Source organism: Scyliorhinus torazame, unplaced genomic scaffold (genome assembly GCF_047496885.1).
Source record: "Scyliorhinus torazame isolate Kashiwa2021f unplaced genomic scaffold, sScyTor2.1 scaffold_1009, whole genome shotgun sequence".
NCBI classification, from domain to species: domain Eukaryota; kingdom Metazoa; phylum Chordata; class Chondrichthyes; order Carcharhiniformes; family Scyliorhinidae; genus Scyliorhinus; species Scyliorhinus torazame.
In genome coordinates this window covers 9,516-33,149 of record NW_027308736.1, presented here as the reverse complement: position 1 = coordinate 33,149, position 23,634 = coordinate 9,516, and the positions used below count along the sequence as shown (strand labels likewise).

Here is a 23,634-nt window from a genome sequence, read left to right as displayed (position 1 = left end):
CAGTGACAATGGGGATGAGGAGCAATGCCAGGGTTGGGTCAGGAGCAGTGACAATGGGGATGAGGAGCATTGCCAGGGGTAGGTTGGAGCAGTGACAATGTGGATGAGGAGCAATGCCAGGGGTGGGTCAGGAGCAGTGACAATGGGGATGAGGAGCAATGCCAGGGGCGAGTCAGGAGCAGTGACAATGGGGATGAGGAGCAATGCCAGGGGTGAGTCAGGAGCAGTGACAATGGGGATGAGGAGCTTTGCCAGGGGTGGGCCAGGAGCAGTGACAATAGGGATGAGGAGCAATGCCAGGGGTGAGTCAGGAGCAGTGACAATGGGGATGAGGAGCAATGCCAGGGGTGAGTCAGGAGCAGTGACAATGGAGATGAGAAGCGATGCCAGGGGTGGGACAGGAGCAGTGACAATGGGGATGAGGAGCTTTGCCAGGGGTGGGCCAGGAGCAGTGACAATGGGGATGAGGAGCAATGCCAGGGGTGGGTCAGGAGCAGTGACAATGGGGATGAGGAGCAATGCCAGGAGTGGGCCAGGAGCAGTGACAATGGGGATGAGGAGCATTGCCAGGGGTGAGTCAGGAGCAGTGACAATGGGGATAAGGAGCAATGCCAGGGGTGGGTCAGGAGCAGTGACAATGGGGATGAGGAGCAATGCCAGGGGTGGTTGAGGAGCAGTGACAATGGGTATGAGGAGCAATGCCAGGGGTGGGTCAGGAGCAGTGACAATGGGAATGAGGAGCATTGCCAGGAATGGGTCAGGAGCAGTGACAATGGAGATTTGGAGCATTGCCAGGGGTGGATATGGAGAAGTGACAATGGGGATGAGGAGCATTGCCAGTGGTGGGTCAGGAGCAGTGATGATGGGGATGAGGAGCAATGCCAGGGGTGGGTCAGGAGCAGTGACAATGGGGATGAGGAGCAATGCGAGGGATGGGTAAGGAGCAGTGACAATGGGGATGAGGAGCAATGCCTGGGGTGGGTCAGGAGCAGTGACAATGGGGATGAGGAGGAATGCCAGGGGTGGGTCAGGAGCAGTGACAATGGGGATGAGGAGCAATGCCAGGGTTGGGTCAGGAGCAGTGACAATGGGGATGAGGAGCATTGCCAGGGGTAGGTTGGAGCAGTGACAATGTGGATGAGGAGCAATGCCAGGGGTGGGTCAGGAGCAGTGACAATGGGGATGAGGAGCAATGCCAGGGGCGAGTCAGGAGCAGTGACAATGGGGATGAGGAGCAATGCCAGGGGTGAGTCAGGAGCAGTGACAATGGGGATGAGGAGCTTTGCCAGGGGTGGGCCAGGAGCAGTGACAATAGGGATGAGGAGCAATGCCAGGGGTGAGTCAGGAGCAGTGACAATGGGGATGAGGAGCAATGCCAGGGGTGAGTCAGGAGCAGTGATAATGGGGATGAGGAGCGATGCCAGGGGTGGGTCAGGAGCAGTGACAATGGCGATGAGGAGCAATGTCAGGGGTGAGTCAGGAGCAGTGACAATGGGGATCAAGAGCGATGCCAGGGGTGGGTCAGGAGCAGTGACAATGGGGATGAGGAGCAATGCCAGGGGTGGGTCAGGAGCAGTGACAATGGGGATGAGGAGCATTGCCAGGGGTGGGTCTGGAGCAGTGACAATGAGGATGAGGAGCATTGCCAGGGGTGGGTCAGGAGCAGTGACAATGGAAATGAGGAGCATTGCCAGAGGTGGGTCTGGAGCAGTGACAATGGGGATGAGGAGCAATGCCGGGTGTGTCAGGAGCAGTGACAATGGGGATGAGGAGCATTGCCAGGGGTGGGTCAGGAGCAGTGACAATGGGAATGAGGAGCAATGCCAGGGGTGAGTCAGGAGCAGTGACAATGGGGATGCGGAGCAATGCCAGGGGTGAGTCAGGAGCAGTGACAATGGGGATGAGGAGCGATGCCAGGGGTGGGTCAGGAGCAGTGACAATGGGGATGAGGAGCATTGCCAGTGGTGGGTCTGGAGCAGTGACAATTGCAATGAAGAGCAATGCCAGGGGTGGGTCAGGAGCAGTGACAATGGGGATGAGGAGCAATGCCAGGGGTGGGTCAGGAGCAGTGACAATGGGGATGAGGAGCGATGCCAGGGGTGGGTCAGGAGCAGTGACAATGGGGATGAGGAGCAATGCCAGGGGTGAGTCAGGAGCAGTGACAATGGGGATCAGGAGCGATGCCAGGGGTGGGTCAGGAGCAGTGACAATGGTGATGATGAGCATTGCCAGGGGTGGGCCAGGAGCAGTGAAAATGGGGATGAGGAGCATTGCCAGAGGTGGGTCAGGAGCAGGGACAATGGGGATGAGGAGCATTGCCAGGGGTGGGTCTGGAGCAGTGACAATTGCAATGAAGAGCAATGCCAGGGGTGGGTCAGGAGCAGTGACAATGGGGATGAGGAGCAATGCCAGGGGTGGGTCAGGAGCAGTGACAATGGGGATGAAGATCATTGCCAGGGGTGGGCCAGGAGCAGTGACAATGGGGATGAGAAGCAATACGAGGGGTGGGTCAGGAGCAGTGACAATGGCGATGAGGAGCAATGCCAGGGGTGGGTAAGGAGCAGAGTGACAATGGGGATGAGGAGCATTGCCAGGGTTGTGTCAGGAGCATTGACAATGGGGATGAGGAGCAATGCCTAGGGGTGGGTCAGGAGCAGTGACAATTGGGATGAGGAGCATTGCCAGGGGTGGGTCAGGAGCAGTGACAATGGGGATGAGGAGCATTGGCAGTGGTGGGTCAGGAGCAGTGACGATGGGGATGAGGAGTGATGCCAGGGGTGGGTCAGGAGCAGTGACAGTGAGGATGGGGAGCAATGCCAGGGGTGGGTCAGGAGCAGTGACAATGGGGATGAGGAGCAATGCCAGGGTTGGGTCAGGAGCAGTGACAATGGGGATGAGGAGCATTGCCAGGGGTAGGTCAGGAGCAGTGACAATGGGGATGAGGAGCAATGCCAGGGGTGGGTCAGGAGCAGTGACAATGGGGATGAGGAGCAATGCCAGGGGTGGGTCAGGAGCAGTGACAATGTGGATGAGCAATGCCAGGGTTGGGTCAGGAGCAGTGACAATGGGGATGAGGAGCATTGCCAGGGGTAGGTCAGGAGCAGTGACAATGGGGATGAGGAGCATTGCCAGGGGTGAGTCAGGAGCAGTGACAATGGGGATGAGGAGCAATGCCAGGGGTGGGTCAGGAGCAGTGACAATGGGGATGAGGAGCAATGCCAGGGGTGGGTCAGGAGCAGTGACAATGGGAATGAGGAGCAATGCCAGGGGTGGGCAAGGAGCAGTGACAATGGGGCTGAGGAGCAATGCCAGGGGTGGGTCAGGAGCAGTGACAAGGGGATGAGGAGCATTGCCAGGGGTGGGTCAGGAGCAGTGACAATGGGGATGAGGAGCATTGCCAGGGGAGGGTCAGGAGCAGTGACAGTGGGGATGAGGAGCATTGCCAGGGGTGGGTCAGGAGCATTGACAATGGGGATGAGGAGCAATGCCAGGGGTGGGCCAGGAGCTGTGACAAGGGGGATGAGGAGCATTGCCAGGGGTGGGTCAGGAGCATTGACAATGGGGATGAGGAGCAATGCCAGGGGTGGGTCAGGAGCAGTGACAATGGGGATGAGGAGCATTGCCAGGGGTGGGTCAGGAGCATTGACAATGGGGATGAGGAGCAATGCCAGGGGTGGGTCAGGAGCAGTGACAATGGGGATGAGGAGCAATGCCAGGAGTGGGTCAGGAGCAGTGACAATGGGGATGAGGAGCATTGCCAGGGGTGGGTCTGGAGCAATGACAATGGGGATGAGGAGCAATGCCAGGGGTGGGCCAGGAGCAGTGACAATGGGGATGAGGAGCATTGCCAGGGGTGGGTCAGGAGCAGTGACAATGGGAATGAGGAGCATTGCCAGGGCTGGGTCAGGAGCAGTGACAATGGAGATTTGGAGCATTGCCAGGGGTGGATCTGGAGCAGTGACAATGGGGATGAGGAGCATTGCCAGTGGTGGGTCAGGAGCAGTGATGATGGGGATGAGGAGCAATGCCAGGGGTAGGTCAGGAGCAGTGACAATGGGGATGAGGAGCATTGCCAGGGGTGTGTCAGGAGCAGTGACAATGGGGATGAGGAGCAATGCCAGGGTTGTGTCAGGAGCAGTGACAATGGGGATGAGGAGCATTGCCAGGGGTAGGTCAGGAGCAGTGACAATGGGGATGAGGAGCATTGCCAGGGGTGAGTCAGGAGCAGTGACATTGGGGATGAGGAGCAATGCCAGGGGTGGGTCAGGAGCAGTGACAATGGGGATGAGGAGCATTGCCAGGGGTGGGTCAGGAGCAGTGACAATGGAGATTTGGAGCATTGCCAGGGGTGGATCTGGAGCAGTGACAATGGGGATGAGGAGCATTGCCAGTGGTCGGTCAGGAGCAGTGATGATGGGGATGAGGAGCGATGCCAGGGGTGGGTCAGGAGCAGTGACAGTGAGGATGAGGAGCAATGCCAGGGGTAGGTCAGGAGCAGTGACAATGGGGATGAGGAGCATTGCCAGGGGTGGGTCAGGAGCAGTGACAATGGGGATGAGGAGCAATGCCAGGGTTGTGTCAGGAGCAATGACAATGGGGATGAGGAGCATTGCCAGGGGTAGTTCAGGAGCAGTGACAATGGGGATGAGGAGCATTGCCAGGGGTGAGTCAGGAGCAGTGACAATGGGGATGAGGAGCAATGCCAGGGGTGGGTCAGGAGCAGTGACAATGGCGATGAGGAGCAATGCCAGGGGTGGGTCAGGAGCAGTGACAATGGGGATGAGGAGCAATGCCAGGGATAGGTAAGGAGCAGTGACAATGGGGATGAGGAGCAGTGCCAGGGGTGGGTCACGAGCAGTGACAATGGGGATGAGGAGCAATGCCAGGCGTGGGCCAGGAGCAGTGACAATGGGGATGAGGAGCAATGCCAGGGGTGGGCCAGGAGCAGTGACAATGGGGATGAGGAGCAATGCCAGGGGTGGGCCAGGAGCATTGACAATGGGGATGAGGAGCATTGCCAGGGGTGGGCCAGGAGCAGTGACAATGGGGATGAGGAGCATTGCCAGGGGTGGGCCAGGAGCATTGACAATGGGGATGAGGAGCATTGCCAGGGGTGGGTCAGGAGCAGTGACAGTGGGGATGAGGAGCATTGCCAGGGGTGGGTCAGGAGCAGTGACAATGGGGATGAGGAGCATTGCCAGGGGTGGGTCAGGAGCAGTGACTGGGGATGAGGAGCATTGCCAGGGGAGGGTCAGGAGCAGTGACAGTGGGGATGAGGAGCATTGCCAGGGGTGGGTCAGGAGCAGTGACAATGGGGATGAAGAGCAATGCCAGGGGAGGGTCAGGAGCAGTGACAGTGGGGATGAGGAGCATTGCCAGGGGTGGGTCAGGAGCAGTGACAATGGGGATGAAGAGCAATGCCAGGGGTGGGTCAGGAGCAGTGACAATGGGGATGAAGAGCAATACTGAGGGCGGTTCAGGAGAACTACAATGTGATGAATCAGGTGTGTTTGCTTCTCCCTTGCAGATGAGGTGGAGAGTGACACCTCTTCGAAGGTGGACGAATCGGAAGAAGAGTCCGAGCCCTCATCGGGTTTTGAGAGCAGCTCTGAAGAAGAGGAGGAAGCCCCGGACACAATGGACGACTCGACAGTCGACAGCTCTGTCGCTGAGGAGAAGGAGGTAAAAGGAGAATCGCTCGTCGAGCCACCCAGCACGAAGATTGAGGAAATGCCAGAGAAGGAGCGTGAAGAGGAGCTGGAGAAAGAGGGCCGGAAAGAGATCAGAGAGATGAAGGAGTCCCGAGAAGCGAAGGAAACCATTCACGCGGCCAAGGTCGCCACAGGAATGGCCGGTGAGTGAAGCGTGTGGATCAATGTGTGTTAGATACACTGTCCTTCCCCCCCTCTGGGACTGGGTGTCAGTGTGTTAGATACACTGTCCTTTCCCCCTCTGGGACTGGGTGTCACAGTGCGTTAGATACACTTTCCTTTCCCCCTCTGGGACCGGGTGTCACAGTGTGTTAGGTACACTGTCCTTTCGCCCTCTGGGACTGGGTGTCACAGTGTGTTAGATACACTGTCCTTTCCCCCCCTTCTGGGACCGGGTGTCACAGTGTGTTAGATACACTGTCCTTTCCCCCTCTGGGACTGGGTGTTACAGAGTGTTAGATACACTGTCCTTCCACCCCCCCACTCTGGGACCGGGTGTCACAGTGTGTTATATACACTATCCTTTCCCCCTCTGGGACTGGGAGTCACAGTGTGTTAGATACACTGTCCTTTTCCCCTCTGGGACTGGGTGTCACAGTGTGTTAGATACACTGTCCTTTCCCCCTCTGGGACTGGGTGTCACAGTGTGTAAGATAGACTGTCCTTTCCACCTCTGGGACTGGGAGTCATTGTGTTAGATACACTGTCCATTCCCCCTCTGGGACCGGGTGTCACAGTGTGTTAGATACACTGTCCTTTCTTTCCCCCTCTGGGACCGGGTGTCACAGTGTGTTAGATACACTGGCCTTTCCCCCTCTGGGACTGGGAGTCACTGTGTTAGATACACTGTCCTTCCCCCCCTCTGGGACTGGGTGTCACTGTGTGTGGTCCACTGTACTCATCCCTCATTTCCTTCCTTCAGAACCGTCAACTGTAATCCCAGAGAAGCCTGCTTTGTTGCCGAATGGGGAAGCGGATGCCAAGCCGAAGGATGAGCCCGAGAAGATGGCGGCCACGGTCGAGGAGGAGAAGCCCGCTGGAGAGCTAACGGCGAAAGAGGAAGGCGGCCCACCATTGGTGCCTTTGAGGAAGCAGCCTAAGCGTGTCTCGTTCTCTCTCTCTGAGGAGGAGGAGGTGGAGGAAGAGACGGAGGGCGAGGAGGAGGAGACGGAGGATGATGAGCCGGAGAGTTATCCTGTCGGGCCATCGTCGAGGGCGCTGCGGCGGAGGGAAAATCTGCGCAGCATTTCGCCGCCGGCCCCCACCACCATCCGCAACCTCCCGCTGGATCACGCGGCCTTGGTCAAGGCGCCCACCGAGGAGCCTCCTGCTCGGGCATCCCGTGGACGAAACAGGCAGCAGCAGCCCGCCCGCACTCCCACCCCCGAGCCCCCTGAGGATGTAAGCCTGCGGCTGAAGGAACAGCTGGGCGCCTCGTCCTTGCTGGCTCTGGCCAACACCGCCTTCTCGCCGCGGACCCCGGACAAGGGGGTGGACCTGGCAGCCCTGGCCGACATCGCCTTGACCATCGGCGAGGCGGGTGCCGAGCTGGCCCTGAGCTCCGACGACGAAGAGGAGGAGGACCTCCTGCCCCGCCCTGAGCGCACCTTCCACTTGGAGCACAGCTACGCCAAGCCCCCTCCCCGCCTGCCCTCGCCCTCCGCCCGCCGGGCCTCGGCTCGGCGGGGTCCGGGCGAGGCCTCGCGGGCTGTCCCGTCCCCGCTGGAGGGCTCCGCCAGCCAGCGGCTGATCACCGAGCTGCTCAGCGACCACCTGGACGCCGTGCTGGAGGCCCCCGAGGAGGTGGTGGCACCACCCTGCCCGCCGCAGTCTACCGGTGTGCTGGAGGTGGGCGACCTGGGTGGCGGAGGAGCAGGAGGGGGGGTAGGTGAGAGCAGGCGGCTGAAGGGGCGTGACGATGACGAGGAGGCGCACAAGAGGAGGCGGAGGCTCCCGCAGGAGGAGAACGAGGAGGCGGAGGAGGTGGGCAACCAAGAGGACACAGGGCCTCCGCTGGAGGGTGAAGAGGAAGCCTTGCCTCCCGCCGGGCAAGCCACGAAGGGCAAGAGACTGGAACCGGGCGAAGTATACTCGGAACGGACAAAGGCGGGCGCCGAACCGCCGGATGGTGCCTTTGAGCTGCGCAGCGAGTTTGAGGAGATGTCCATTCTTTACGACATCTGGAACTCTGGCCTTGACCCGGAGGACGCGCGGTACCTCAAGCAGACTTACGAGCAGCTCCTACAAGAAGACACCAGTGTGGACTGGTTGAACGATACACATTGGGTGTTCCACACCAATATCCTTCATTTTGGAGGGGCCGTTGGCACCTGTCGCGTCTCCCGAGCTCCCTCGGGACGGTACACACACACCCAAACCTCTGTTTGATGTTCAGGCCATGGTGGAAATGTAGAAAATGGTCGAGCCATTTTGTTCTCCGCAAGCAGTCAGCAGAAAGGCTGAGATAAAGAGCTGCCAAGTGACAGTGGAGGGATACAGAGTGGACCCAGAGTCCACCACCAAACCTCCTTCAGAATGCTGCCCATGGCGTTTTTCCAGACATCTGCTCCCTCAGTACTAAAAGTGCAATGTCCCTCCGGCAGTGCGAGCCATCTCTCGCCTGACCCCCCTGACAGTGCCGCACTCCCTCAGCCCTGTGCCCCCCCCCGGTCAGTGCGGCACTCCCTCAGGCCTGACCCTCAGGTAGTGTGGCGCTCCCTCAGTACTGACTCTCAGACAGTGCGGCACTCCCTCAGCCCTGACCCTCAGACAGTGCGACACTCCCTCAGTACTGACTCTCTGACAGTGCGGCGCTCCCTCAGTACTGACCCTCCGACAGGGCGGCGCTCTCTCAGTACTGACCCTCTGATAGTGCGGTGGACCCTCGGTACTGACCCTCTGACAGTGCGGCGCTCCCTCAGTACTGACCCTCCGACAGGGCGGCGCTCTCTCAGTACTGACCCTCTGATAGTGCGGTGGACCCTCGGTACTGACCCTCTGACAGTGTGGCGCTCCCTCAGTACTGACCCTCCGACAGGGCGGCGCTCCCTCAGTACTGACCCTCTGCCAGTGCGGCGCTCCCTCAGTAATGATGCTCTGACCATGCGGCACTCCCTCAGCCCTGACCCTCAGACAGTGCGGCGCTCCCTCAGTCCTGACCCTCTGACAGTGTGGCGCTCCCTCAGTAGTGATGCTCTGACAGTGCGGCACTCCCTCAGCCCTGACCCTCAGACAGTGCGGCGCTCCCTCAGCCCTGACCCTCAGACAGTGCGGCGCTCCCTCAGTACTGCCCCACTGACAGTGCAGCACTCCCTCAGTATTGACCCTCTGACAGTGCGACACTCCCTCTGTACTGACCCTCTGACAGTGCGGCGCTCCCTCAGTACTGACCCTCTGACAGTGCGACACTCCCTCTGTCCTGACCCTCTGACAGTGCGGCGCTCCCTCAGCCCTGACCCTCAGACAGTGCGACACTCCCTCTGTACTGACCCTCTGACAGTGCGGCGCTCCCTCAGTACTGACCCTCTGACAGGACGGCGCTCCCTGAGTACTGACCCTCTGACAGTGCGGTGCTCCCTCAGTACTGACCCTCTGACAGTGCGGCGCTCCCTCAGCACCGACCCTCCGACAGTGCGGCGCTCCCTCAGCCCTGACCCTCAGACAGTGCGGCGCTCGCTCAGCCCTGACCCTCAGACAGTGCGGCACTCCCTCAGCCCTGACCCTCAGACAGTGCGGCGTTCCCTCAGCCCTGACCCTCAGACAGTGCGGTGCTCCCTCAGTACTGACCCTCTGACAGGACAGCGCTCCCTCAGTACTGACCCTCTGACAGTGCTGCGCTCCCTCAGCCCTGACCATCCGACAGTGTGCCGCTCCATCGGTACTGAACCTCACACGGTGCGCCGCTCCCTCAGTACTGACCCTCTGACAGTGCTTGGCTCCCTCAGCACTGACCCTCTGGCATTGGGGAGCTCCCTCAGTACTGACCCTCAGACAGTGCGGCGCTCCCTCAGCCCTGAACCTCGGACAGTGCGCCGCTCCCTCAGCCCTGACCCTCAGACAGTGCGGCGCTCCCTGAGCCCTGACCCTCAGACAGTGCAGCGCTCCCTCAGCTCTTACCCTCTGACAGTGCGGCGCTCCCTCAGTACTGACCCTCTGACAGGACGGCGCTCTCTGAGTACTGACCCTCTGACAGTGCGGTGCTCCCTCAGTACTGACCCTCCGACAGTGCGGTGCTCCCTCAGCCCTGACCATCCTACAGTGCGGCGCTCCCTCAGCCCTGACCATCCGACAGTATGGCGCTACCTCAGACAGTGCGGCGCTCCCTCAGCCCTGACCATCCGACAGTATGGCGCTCCCTCAGTACTGACCCTCCGACAGTGCGGCGCTCCCTCAGTAATGATTCTCTGACAGTGCGGCACTCCCTCAGCCCTGACCCTCAGACAGTGCGGCGCTCCCTCAGCCCTGACCCTCAGACAGTGCGGCGCTCGGTCAGCCCTGACCCTCAGACAGTACGGCGCTCCCTCAGCCCTGACCCTCGGACATTGCGGCCCTCCCTCAGCCCTGACCCTCAGACAGTGCGGCGCTCGCTCAGCCCTGACCCTCAGACAGTGCGGCACTCCCTCAGCCCTGACCCTCAGACAGTGCGGCGTTCCCTCAGCCTTGACCCTCAGACAGTGCGGCGCTCCATCGGTACTGACCCTCTGACAGTGCGGGGCTCCCTCAGTACTGACCCTCAGACAGTGCGGCGCTCCCTCAGTACTGACCCTCTGACGGTACGGCGCTCCCTCAGCCCTGAACCTCAGACAGTGCGGCGCTCCCTCAGTAATGATGCTCTGACAGTGCGGCACTCCCTCAGCCCTGAACCTCAGACAGTGCGGCGCTCCCTCAGCCCTGACCCTCAGACAGTGCGGCGCTCCCTCAGCCCTGACCCTCAGACAGTGCGGCGCTCCCTCAGCCCTGACCCTCAGACAGTGCGGCGCTCCCTCAGCACTGACCCTCAGACAGTGCGGCGCTCCCTCAGCACTGACCCGCAGACAGTGCGGCGCTCCCTCAGCCCTGACCCTCAGACAGTGCGGCGCTCGGTCAGCCCTGACCCTCAGACAGTGCGGCGCTCGCTCAGCCCTGACCCTCAGACAGTGCGGCGCTCCCTCAGTACTGACCCTCTGACAGTACGGCGCTCCCTCACCCCTGACCCTCTGACAGTGCGGCGCTCCCTCACCCCTGACCCTCAGACAGTGCGGTGCTCCCTCAGCACTGACCCTCAGACAGTGCGCTGCTCCCTCAGTCCTGACCCTCCAACAGTGTGGCGTTCCCTCAGCACTGACCATCCGACAGTGCGCCGCTCCCTCAGTACTGACCCCCTGACAGTGCGGCGCTCCCTCAGCACTGACCCTCAGACAGTGCGGCGCTCCCTCAGCCCTGACCCTCAGACAGTGCGGCGCTCGGTCAGCCCTGACCCTCAGACAGTGCGGCACTCCCTCAGCCCTGACCCACAGACAGTGCGGCGTTCCCTCAGCCCTGACCCTCAGACAGTGCGGCGCTCCCTCAGTACTGACCCTCTGACAGTACGTCGCTCCCTCAGTACTGACCCTCTGACAGTGCGGCGCTCCCTCACCCCTGACCCTCAGACAGTGCGGTGCTCCCTCAGCACTGACCCTCAGACAGTGCGCTGCTCCCTCAGTCCTGACCCTCCAACAGTGTGGCGTTCCCTCAGCACTGACTATCCGACAGTGCGCCGCTCCATCGATACTGACCCTCTGACAGTGCGGGGCTCCCTCAGCTCTGACCCTCAGACAGTGCGGCGCTCCCTCAGCCCTGACCATCCGACAGTGTGCCGCTCCCTCAGTACTGACCCTCTGACAGTGCGGCGCTCCCTCAGCACTGACCCTCTGACAGTGCGGCGCTCCCTCAGCCCTGACCCTCCGACAGTGCGGAGCTCCCTCAGTACTGACCCTCCGACAGTGCGGCTCTCCCTCAGCCCTGACCCTCTGACAGTGCGGCGCTCCCTCAGTACTGACCCTCTGACAGTGCGGCACTCCCTCAGCACTGACCCTCTGACAGTGCGGCGCTCCCTCAGTACTGACCCTCTGACAGTGCGGCGCTCCCTCAGCACTGACCCTCAGACAGTGCGGCGCTCCCTCAGCCCTGACTCTCAGACAGTGCGGCGCTCCCTCAGTCCTGACCATCCGACAGTATGGCGCTCCCTCAGCCCTGACCCTCAGACAGTGCGGCGCTCCCTTCAGCCCTGACCCTCAGACAGTGCGGCGCTCCCTCAGTACTGACCCTCAGACAGTGCGGTGCTCCCTCAGTACTGACCCTCTGACGGTACGGCGCTCCCTCAGCCCTGACCCTCAGACAGTGCGGCGCTCCCTCAGCACTGACCCTCAGACAGTGCTGCGCTCCCTCAGCCCTGACCATCTAACAGAATGGCGCTCCCTCAGACAGTGCGGCGCTCCCTCAGCACTGACCCTCAGACAGTGCGGCGCTCCCTGAGCCCTGACCCTCAGACAGTGCGGCGCTCCCTCAGCCCTCACCCTCAGACAGTGCGGCGCTCGCTCAGCCCTCACCCTCAGACAGTGCGGCACTCCCTCAGCCCTGACCCTCAGACAGTGCGGCGTTCCCTCAGCCCTGACCCTCAGACAGTGCGGCGCTCCCTCAGTACTGACCCTCTGACAGTGCGGCGCTCCCTCAGTACTGACCCTCTGACAGTGCGGCGCTCCCTCAGCACTGACCCTCTGACAGTGCGGCGCTCCCTCAGCACTGACCCTCTGACAGTGCGGCACTCCCTCAGCACTGACCCTCTGACAGTGCGGCGCTCCCTCAGTACTGACCCTCTGACAGTGCGGCGCTCCCTCAGCACTGACCCTCAGACAGTGCGGCGCCCCCTCAGCCCTGACTCTCAGACAGTGCGGCGCTCCCTCAGTCCTGACCATCCGACAGTATGGCGCTCCCTCAGCCCTGACCATCCGACAGTGCAGCGCTCCCTCAGCCCTGACCCTCAGACAGTGCGGCGCTCCCTTCAGCCCTGACCCTCAGACAGTGCGGCGCTCCCTCAGTACTGACCCTCTGACGGTACGGCGCTCCCTCAGCCCTGACCCTCAGACAGTGCTGCGCTCCCTCAGCCCTGACCATCCAACAGAATGGCGCTCCCTCAGACAGTGCGGCGCTCCCTCAGCACTGACCTGCAGACAGTGCGGCGCTCCCTCAGCCCTGACCCTCAGACAGTGCGGCGCTCGGTCAGCCCTGACCCTCAGACAGTGCGGCACTCCCTCAGCCCTGACCCTCAGACAATGCGGCGTTCCCTCAGCCCTGACCCTCAGACAGTGCGGCGCTCCCTCAGTACTGACCCTCTGACAGTACGGCGCTCCCTCAGTACTGACCCTCTGACAGTGCGGCCCTCCCTCACCCCTGACCCTCAGACAGTGCGTTGCTCCCTCAGCACTGACCCTCAGACAGTGCGCTGCTCCCTCAGTCCTGATCCTCCAACAGTGTGGCGTTCCCTCAGCACTGACCATCCGAGAGTGCGGCGCTCCCTCAGCCCTGACCATCCGACAGTGCGCCGCTCCCTCAGCACTGACCCTCAGGCTGTGCGGCCCTCCCTCTGCCCTGACCCTCCGGCACCCTGACCCTCCCCCAGCCCTGACCCTCCGGCTCTGCGGACCTCCCCCAGCACTGACCCTCCAGCTGTGCGGCCCTCCCACAGCCCTGACCCTCCGGCTGTGCGGCCCTCCCTCTGCCCTGACCCTCCGGCACCCTGACCCTCCCCCAGCCCTGACCCTCCGGCTGTGCGGCCCTCCCCCAGCACTGAACCTCTAGCTGTGCAGCCCTCCCACAGCCCTGACCCTCCGGCTCTGCGGCCCTCCCCAGCCATGACCCTACGGCACCGTTATCCTCCCACAGCCCTGACCCTTCAGCTGTGCGGCCCTCCGACAGCCCTGACCCTCCGGCACTGCGGCCCTCCCCCAGCCCTGACCTTCCGGCTGTGCGGCCCTCCCCCAGCCCTGACCCTCCGTCTGTTCGGCCCTCCCCCAGCCCTGACCCTCCGGCACCCTGACCCTCCGGCTGTGCGGCCCTCCCCCAGCCCTGACCCTCCGGCACCCTGACCCTCCCACAGCCCTGACCCTCCGGCTGTGCGGCCGTTCCTCAACCCCGACCCTCTGGCTGTGTGGCCCTCCTTCTGCCCCGACCCTATGGCTGTGCAGCCCTCCCCGAGCCCTGACCCTCCGGCACGGAGGCCCTCCTCCAGCCCTGACCCTCCGGCTGTGTGGCCCTCCCTGAGCCCTGACCCTCCGGCTGTGCGGCCCTCCTCCAGCCATGACCCTCCGTCTGTGCGGCCCTCCCCCAGCCCTGACCCTCCGGCACCGCAAGCCTCCCACAGCCCTGACCATCCGGCAGTGCAGCCCTCCCTCAGCCCTGACCCTCAGTCAGTGCGGTGCTCCCTCAGTACTGACCCTCCGACCTTGTGCCGCTGCCTCAGCCCTGACCCTCAGTCAGTGGAGCGCTCCCTCAGCCCTGACACTCTGACTGCGGCGCTACCTCCGTACTGACCCTCCGACAATGAGGTGTTGCCTCAGTACTGACCCTCAGACAGTGCGGCGCTCCCTCAGTACTGACCATCCGACAATGCGGCACTCCCTCAGCCCTGACCATCCGTCAGTGTGGCTTTCCCTCAATACTGACCCTCCAACAGTGCGCTGCTCCCTCAGTCCTGACCCTCCGACAGTGCGCCGCTCCATCGGTACTGACCCTCCGACAGTGCGCCGCTCCCTCAGTACCGACCCTCTGACAGTGCGGCGCTCCCTCAGCACTAACCCTCAGACAGTATGGCGCTCCCTCAGTACTGACCCTCAGACAGTGCGGGACTCCCGCAGCCCTGACCATCCGACAGTATGGCGCTCCCTCAGTACTGACCCTCCGGCAGTGCGGCGCTCCCTCAGCACTAACCATACGACAGTGCGGCGCTCCCTCAGCACTGACCCTCAGACAGTATGGCGCTCCCTCAGTACTGACCCTCAGACAGTGCGGGTCTCCCTCAGCCCTGACCATCCGACAGTATGGCGCTCCCTCAGTACTGACCCTCCGGCAGTGCGGCACTCCCTCAGCACTAACCATACGACAGTGCGGCGCTCCCTCAGCACTGACCCTCAGACAGTATGGCGCTCCCTCAGTACTGACCCTCAGACAGTGCGGGGCTCCCTCAGCCCTGACCATCCGACAGTATGGCGCTCCCTCAGCCCTGACCCTCTGACAGTGCGGCGTTCCCGCAGCCCTGACCCTCTGACAGTGCGGCGCTCCCTCAGCACTGACCCTCCGACAGTGCGGCTCTCCCTCTGCACTGACCATCCGACAGTGCGGCGCTCCCTCAACCCTGACCATCCGACAGTGCGGCGCTCGCTCAGCCCTGACCCTCAGACAGTGCGGCGCTCGCTCAGCCCTGACCCTCAGACAGTGCGGCGCTCGCTCAGCCCTGACCCTCATATAGTACGGCGCTCCCTCAGTCCTGACCCTCCGACGGTGCGGCGCTCCCTCAGTACTGACCCTCTGACGGTGCGGCGCTCCCTCAGTACTGACCCTCCGGCAGTGCGGCGCTCCCTCAGCACTAACCATACGACAGTGCGGCGCTCCCTCAGCACTGACCCTCAGACAGTGCGGCGCTCCCTCAGTACTGACCCTCAGACAGTGCGGGTCTCCCTCAGCCCTGACCATCCGACAGTATGGCGCTCCCTCAGTACTGACCCTCCGGCAGTGCGGCGCTCCCTCAGCACTAACCATACGACAGTGCGGCGCTCCCTCAGCACTGACCCTCAGACAGTATGGCGCTCCCTCAGTACTGACCCTCAGACAGTGCGGGTCTCCCTCAGCCCTGACCATCCGACAGTATGGCGCTCCCTCAGTACTGACCCTCCGGCAGTGCGGCGCTCCCTCAGCACTAACCATACGACAGTGCGGCGCTCCCTCAGCACTGACCCTCAGACAGTATGGCGCTCCCTCAGTACTGACCCTCAGACAGTGCGGGGCTCCCTCAGCCCTGACCATCCGACAGTATGGCGCTCCCTCAGCCCTGACCCTCAGGCAGTGCTGCGCTCCCTCAGCACTGACCCTCAGACAGTATGGCGCTCCCTCAGTACTGACCCTCAGACAGTGCGGCGCTCCCTCAGCCCTGACCATCCGACAATGCGGCGCTCCCTCAGCACTGACCCTCCGGCAGTGCGGCGTTACCGCAGCCCTGACCCTCTGACAGTGCGGCGCTCCCTCAGCACTGACCCTCTGACAGTGCGGCGCTCCCTCAGCACTGACCCACTGACAGTGCGGCTCTCCCTCAGCACTGACCATCCGACAGTGCGGCGCTCCCTCAACCCTGACCATCCGACAGTGCGGCGCTCCCTCAGTACTGACCCTCAGACAGTGCGGCGCTCGCTCAGCCCTGACCCTCAGACAGGGCGGCGCTCGCTCAGCCCTGACCCTCAGACAGTGCGGCGCTTGCTCAGCCCTGACCCTCAGACAGTGCGGCGCTCGCTCAGCACTGACCCTCAGACAGTGCGCTGCTCCCTCAGCACTGACCATCCGACAGTGCGGCGCTCCCTCAACCCTGACCATCCGACAGTGCGGCGCTCCCTCAGCCCTGACGCTCAGACAGTGCGGCGCTCCCTCAACCCTGACCATCCGACAGTGCGGCGCTCCCTCAGCCCTGACGCTCAGACAGTGTGGCGTTCCCTCAGTCCTGACCCTCGGGCAGTGCGGCGCTCCCTCAGCCCTGACCCTCAGACAGTGCGGCGCTTGCTCAGCCCTGACGCTCAGACAGTGCGGCACTCCCTCAGTACTGACCCGCCGACAGTGCGGCGCTTGCTCAGCCCTGACCCTCAGACAGTGCGGTGCTCCCTCAGCCCTGACCCTCAGACAGTGCGGTGCTCCCTCAGCCCTGACGCTCAGACAGTGTGGCGTTCCCTCAATCCTGACCCTCGGGCAGTGCGGCGCTCCCTCAGCCCTGACCCTCAGGCAGTGCGGCTCTCCCTCAGCCCTGACCCTCGGACAGGGCGGTGCTCGCTCAGCCCTGACCCTCAGACAGTGCGGCGCTCCCTCAGCACTGACCCTCAGACAGTATGGCGCTCCCTAAGTACTGACCCTCAGACAGTGCGGGTCTCCCTCAGCCCAGACCATCCGACAGTATGGCGCTCCCTCAGTACTGACCCTCCGGCATTGCGGCGCTCCCTCAGTACTGACCCTCAGACAGTGCGGGGCTCCCTCAGCCCTGACCATCCGACAGTATGGCGCTCCCTCAGTACTGACCCTCCGACAGTGCGGGGCTCCCTCAGCACTGACCCTCCAACAGTGCGGCTCTCCCTCAGCACTGACCCTCCAACAGTGCGGCGTTCCCGCAGCCCTGACCCTCAGACAGTGCGGCGCTCGCTCAGCCCTGACCCTCAAATAGTACGGCGCTCCCTCAGTCCTGACCCTCCGACAGTGCGGCGCTTGCTCAGCCCTGACCCTCAGACAGTGCGGCTTTCCCTCAGCCCTGACCCTCAGGCAGTGCGGTGCTCCCTCAGCCCTGACCCTCAGACAGGGCGGCGCTCGCTCAGTACTGACCCTCTGACGGTGCGGCGCTCCCTCAGTACTGACCCTCAGACAGTGCGGCGCTCCCTCAGTACTGACCCTCAGACAGTGCGGCGCTCCCTCAGTACTGACCCTCAGACAGTGCGGCGCTCCCTCAGCCCTGACCATCCGACAGTGCGGCGCTCCCTCAGCACTGACCCCCAGACAGTGCGGCGCTCCCTCAGCCCTGACCGTCCGACAGTGCGGCGCTCCCTCAGCCCTGACCGTCCGACAGTGCGGCGCTCCCTCAGCACTAACCATACGACAGTGCGGCGCTCCCTCAGCACTGACCCTCTGACAGTGCGGCACTCCCTCAGCACTGACCCTCTGACAGTGCGGCGCTCCCTCAGTACTGACCCTCTGACAGTGCGGCATTCCCTCAGTACTGACCCTCTGACAGTGCGGCGCTCCCTCAGTACTGACCCTCCGACAGTGTGGCGCTCCCTCAGTACTGACCCTCAGACAGTGCGGCGCTCCCTCAGTACTGACCCTCCGACAGTGCGGCGCTCCCTCAGTACTGACCCTCAGACAGTGCGGCGCTCGCTCAGCCCTGACCCTCAGACAGTGCGGCGCTCGCTCAGCCCTGACCCTCAGACAGTGCGGCGCTCCCTCAGCCCTGACCCTCAGACAGTGCGGCGCTCCCTCAGCCCTGACCCTCAGACAGTGCGGCGCTCCCTCAGCCCTGACCCTCAGATAGTGCGGCGCTCCCTCAGCCCTGACGCTCAGACAGTGTGGTGTTCCCTCAGCCCTGACCCTCAGACAGTGCGGTGCTCCCTCAGTACTGACCCTTTGACAGGACGGCGCTCCCTCAGCTCTGACCCTCAGACAGTGCGGTGCTCCCTCAGCACTGACCCTCTGACAGTGCGGCGCTCCCTCAGCCCTGACCCTCAGACAATGCGGCGCTCCCTCAGCCCTGACCCTCAGACAGTGCGGCGCTCCCTCAGTCCTGACCCTCAGACAGTGTGGCGCTCCCTCAGCACTGACCATCCGACAGTGCGGTGCTGCCTCAGCCCTGACCATCCGACAGTATGGCGCTCCCTCAGCCCTGACCATCTGACAGTGCGGCGCTCCCTGAATCCTGACCCTCAGACAGTGCGCTGCTCCCTCAGCACTGACCATCCGACAGTGCGGTGCTGCCTCAGCCCTGACCATCCGACAGTATGGCGCTCCCTCAGCCCTGACCATCTGACAGTGCGGCGCTCCCTGAATCCTGACCCTCAGACAGTGCGCTGCTCTATCGGTCCTGACCCTCCGACAGTGCGCCGCTCCATCGGTACTGACCATCCGACAGTGCGGCGCTCCCTCAGCCCTGACCCTCAAACAGTGCGGCGCTCCCTCAGTACTGACCCTCCAACAGTGCGGGGCTCCCTCAGCCCTGACCCTCAGACAGTGCGGCGCTCCCTCAGCACTGACCCTCAGACAGTGCGGGGCTCCCTCAGTACTGACCCTCCAACAGTGCGGGGCTCTCAGACCTGAACCTCAGACAGTGCGGCGCTCCCTCAGTCCTGACCCTCAGACAGTGCGGCGCTCCCTGAGCCCTGACCCTCAGACAGTGTGGCGTTCCCTCAGTCCTGACCCTCAGATAGTGCGGCGCTCCCTGAGCCCTGACCTTCAGCCAGTCCGGCTCTCCCTCAGCACTGACCATCTGACAGTTCGGCGCTCCCTCAGCACTGACCCTCCGACAGTGCAGCGCTCCCTCAGCCCTGACCATCCGACAGTGCGCCGCTCCCTCAGCACTGACCCTCAGGCTGTGCGGCCCTCCCCCAACCCTGACCCTCCGGCTGTGCGGCCCTCCCTCTGCCCTGACCCTCCGGCACCCTGACCCTCCCCCAGCCCTGACCCTCCGGCTCTGCGGACCTCCCCCAGCACTGACCCTCCAGCTGTGCGGCCCTCCCCCAGCCCTGACCCTCCGGCTGTGCGGCTCTCCCACAGCCCTGACCTTCCGGATGTGCGGCCCTCCCCAAGCCCTGACCCTCCGGCTCTGCGGACCCCCCCCAGCACTGACCCTCCAGCTGTGCGGCCCTCCTCCAGCCATGACCCTCCGGCTGTGTGGCCCTCCCTGACCCCTCACCCTCCGGCTGTGCGACCCTCCTCCAACCATGACCCTCCGGCACTGCGGCCCTCCCCCAGCCCTGACCATCCGGCAGTGCGGCCCTCCCCCAGCCCTGACCCTCCGGCTGTGTGGCCCTCCCCGAACCCTGACCCTCCGGCTGTGCAGCCCTCCCCGAGCCCTGACCCTCCGTCTGTGCCGCCCTCCCACAGCCCTGACCATCCGGCAGTGCGGCCCTCCCTCAGCCCTGACCCTCAGTCAGTGCGGTGCTCCCTCAGTACTGACCCTCCGACCTTGTGCCGCTCCCTCAGCCCTGACCGTCTGACAGTGCGCCGCTCCCTCAGCCCTGACCCTCTGACAGTGCGGCGCTACCTCCGTACTGACCCTCCGACAATGAGGTGTTCCCTCAGTACTGACCATCCGACAATGCGGCGCTCCCTCAGCCCTGACCATCCGTCAGTGTGGCGTTCCCTCAGTACTGACCCTCCGGCAGTGCGTCGCTCCCTCAGTCCTAACCCTCCGACAGTGCGCCGCTCCATCGGTACTGACCCTCCGACAGTGCGCCGCTCCCTCAGTACCGACCCTCTGACAGTGCAGCGCTCCCTCAGTACTGACCCTCCGACAGTACGGCGTTCCCTCAGTACTGACCCTCAGACAGTGCGGCGCTGCCTGAATCCTGACCCTCCGATAGTGCGCTGCTCCCTCAGTCCTGACCCTCCGACAGTGCGCCGCTCCATCGGTACTGAACCTCCGACAGTGCGGCGCTCCCTCAGTACTGACCCTCCGACAGTGCGCCGCTCCCTCAGTACCGACCCTCTGACAGTGCAGCGCTCCCTCAGTACTGACCCTCCGACAGTACGGCGCTCCCTCAGTACTGACCCCCTGACAGTACGGCGCTCCCTCAGTACTGACCCTCTGACATTGCGGCGCTCCCTCACCCCTGACCCTCAGACAGTGCGGCGCTCCCTCAGCTCTGACCCTCAGACAGTGCGGCGCTCCCTCAGCACTAACCATACGACAGTGCGGCGCTCCCTCAGCACTGACCCCCAGACAGTGCGGCGCTCCCTCAGCCCTGACCGTCCGACAGTGCGGCGCTCCCTCAGCCCTGACCGTCCGACAGTGCGGCGCTCCCTCAGCACTAACCATACGACAGTGCGGCGCTCCCTCAGCACTGACCCTCTGACAGCTCGGCGTTCCCTCAGCCCTGACGCTCAGACAGTGCGGCGCTCCCTCAGCCCTGACCCTCAGACAGTGTGGCGCTCCCTCAGCCCTGACCATCTGACAGTGTGGTGCTCCCTCAGTCCTGACCCTCTGGCAGTGTGGCGCTCCCTCAGCCCTGACCCTCCGACAGTACGGTGTTCCCTCAGCCCTGACCCTCTGACAGTGCGGCTCTCCCTCAGCACTGACCATCCGACAGTGCGGCGCTCCCTCAGCTCTGACCCTCAAACAGTGCGGCACTCCCTCAGTACTGACCCTCCAACAGTGCGGCGCTCCCTCAGCCCTGACCCTCAGACAGTGCGGCGCTCCCTGAATCCTGACCCTCAGACAGTGCGCTGCTCCCTCGGTCCTGACCCTCCGACAGTGCGCAGCTCCATCGGTACTGAACCTCAGACAGTGCGGCGCTCCCTCAGCCCTGACCCTCAGACAGTGCGGCGCTCCCTGAATCCTGACCCTCCGACAGTGCGCTGCTCCCTCGGTCCTGACCCTCCGACAGTGCGCCGCTCCATCGGTACTGAACCTCAGACAGTGCGCTGCTCCCTCAGTACTGACCCTCCAACAGTGTGGTGTTCCCTCAGCCCTGACCCTCTGACAGTGCGGCTCTCCCTCAGCACTGACCATCCGACAGTGCGGCGCTCCCTCAGCCCTGACCCTCAAACAGTGCGGCACTCCCTCAGTAATGACCCTCAGACAGTGCGGGGCTCCCTCAGTACTGATCCTCCAACAGTGCGGGGCTCCCTGAGCCCTGAACCTCAGACAGTGCGGCGCTCCCTGAGCCCTGACCCTCAGACAGTGTGGCGTTCTCTCAGTCCTGACCCTCAGACAGTGCGGTGCTCCCTCAGTACTGACCCTCCAACAGTGCGGGGCTCCCTGAGCCCTGAACCTCAGACAGTGCGGCGCTCCCTGAGCCCTGACCATCCGACAGTGCGTCGCTCCCTCAGCACTGACCCTCAGGCTGTGCAGCACTTCCCCAGCCCTGACCCTCCGGCTCTGCGGCCCTCCCCCAGCCCTGACCGTCCGGCTGTGCGGCCCTCCCCCAGCCCTGACCCTCCGTCTGTTCGGCCCACCCCTGCCCTGACCCTCCGGCACCCTGACCCTCCGGCTGTGCGGCCCTCCCCCAGCCCTGACCCTCCGGCACCCTGACCCTCCCTCAGCCCTGACCCTCTGACCGTGCGCCGCTCCCTCAGCCCTGACCCTCAGTCAGTGCAGCGCTCCCTCAGTACTGACCCTCAGACAGTGCGGCGCTCCCTCAGCCCTGACCCTCTGACAGTGCGGTGCTCCCTCAGCCCTGACCCTCCGGCAATGCGGTACTCCCTCAGTATTGACCCTCCGACAGTGCGGCACTCCCTCAGTACTGACCCCCCGACAGTGCGGCGCTCCCTCAGCACTAACCATACGACAGTGCGGCGCTCCCTCAGCACTGACCCCCAGACAGTGCGGCGCTCCCTCAGCCCTGACCGTCCGACAGTGCGGCGCTCCCTCAGCCCTGACCGTCCGACAGTGCGGCGCTCCCTCAGCACTAACCATACGACAGTGCGGCGCTCCCTCAGCACTGACCCTCTGACAGTGCGGCACTCCCTCAGCACTGACCCTCTGACAGTGCGGCGCTCCCTCAGTACTGACCCTCTGACAGTGCGGCATTCCCTCAGTACTGACCCTCTGACAGTGCGGCGCTCCCTCAGTACTGACCCTCCGACAGTGTGGCGCTCCCTCAGTACTGACCCTCCGACAGTGCGGTGCTCCCTCAGCACTGACCCTCTGACAGTGCGGCGCTCCCTCAGTACTGACCCTCAGACAGTGCGGCGCTCCCTCAGTACTGACCCTCCGACAGTGCGGCGCTCCCTCAGTACTGACCCTCAGACAGTGCGGCGCTCGCTCAGCCCTGACCCTCAGACAGTGCGGCGCTCGCTCAGCCCTGACCCTCAGACAGTGCGGCGCTCCCTCAGCCCTGACCCTCAGACAGTGCGGCGCTCCCTCAGCCCTGACCCTCAGACAGTGCGGCGCTCCCTCAGCCCTGACCCTCAGATAGTGCGGCGCTCCCTCAGCCCTGACGCTCAGACAGTGTGGTGTTCCCTCAGCCCTGACCCTCAGACAGTGCGGTGCTCCCTCAGTACTGACCCTTTGACAGGACGGCGCTCCCTCAGCTCTGACCCTCAGACAGTGCGGTGCTCCCTCAGCACTGACCCTCTGACAGTGCGGCGCTCCCTCAGCCCTGACCCTCAGACAATGCGGCGCTCCCTCAGCCCTGACCCTCAGACAGTGCGGCGCTCCCTCAGTCCTGACCCTCAGACAGTGTGGCGCTCCCTCAGCACTGACCATCCGACAGTGCGGTGCTGCCTCAGCCCTGACCATCCGACAGTATGGCGCTCCCTCAGCCCTGACCATCTGACAGTGCGGCGCTCCCTGAATCCTGACCCTCAGACAGTGCGCTGCTCCCTCAGCACTGACCATCCGACAGTGCGGTGCTGCCTCAGCCCTGACCATCCGACAGTATGGCGCTCCCTCAGCCCTGACCATCTGACAGTGCGGCGCTCCCTGAATCCTGACCCTCAGACAGTGCGCTGCTCTATCGGTCCTGACCCTCCGACAGTGCGCCGCTCCATCGGTACTGACCATCCGACAGTGCGGCGCTCCCTCAGCCCTGACCCTCAAACAGTGCGGCGCTCCCTCAGTACTGACCCTCCAACAGTGCGGGGCTCCCTCAGCCCTGACCCTCAGACAGTGCGGCGCTCCCTCAGCACTGACCCTCAGACAGTGCGGGGCTCCCTCAGTACTGACCCTCCAACAGTGCGGGGCTCTCAGACCTGAACCTCAGACAGTGCGGCGCTCCCTCAGTCCTGACCCTCAGACAGTGCGGCGCTCCCTGAGCCCTGACCCTCAGACAGTGTGGCGTTCCCTCAGTCCTGACCCTCAGATAGTGCGGCGCTCCCTGAGCCCTGACCTTCAGCCAGTCCGGCTCTCCCTCAGCACTGACCATCTGACAGTTCGGCGCTCCCTCAGCACTGACCCTCCGACAGTGCAGCGCTCCCTCAGCCCTGACCATCCGACAGTGCGCCGCTCCCTCAG

General features: G+C 63.6%; 1 protein-coding gene across 1 annotated transcript in view; it reads left to right on the top strand.

The window, feature by feature from the left end:
• The window catches only part of LOC140406903 (histone-lysine N-methyltransferase SETD1A-like), a gene marked incomplete at both ends in the record, with an annotated part of 49,104 nt that extends 41,033 nt beyond the window's left edge, over window positions 1-8,071 (top strand). Inside the window, 2 exons of the mRNA XM_072494769.1 lie at window positions 5,528-5,854; window positions 6,634-8,071. Of these exons, the coding sequence (XP_072350870.1) occupies window positions 5,528-5,854; window positions 6,634-8,071 (1,765 nt within the window). The remainder of the gene's footprint in view (window positions 1-5,527; window positions 5,855-6,633) is intronic.
• Between the last annotated feature and the right edge of the window lie 15,563 nt (window positions 8,072-23,634).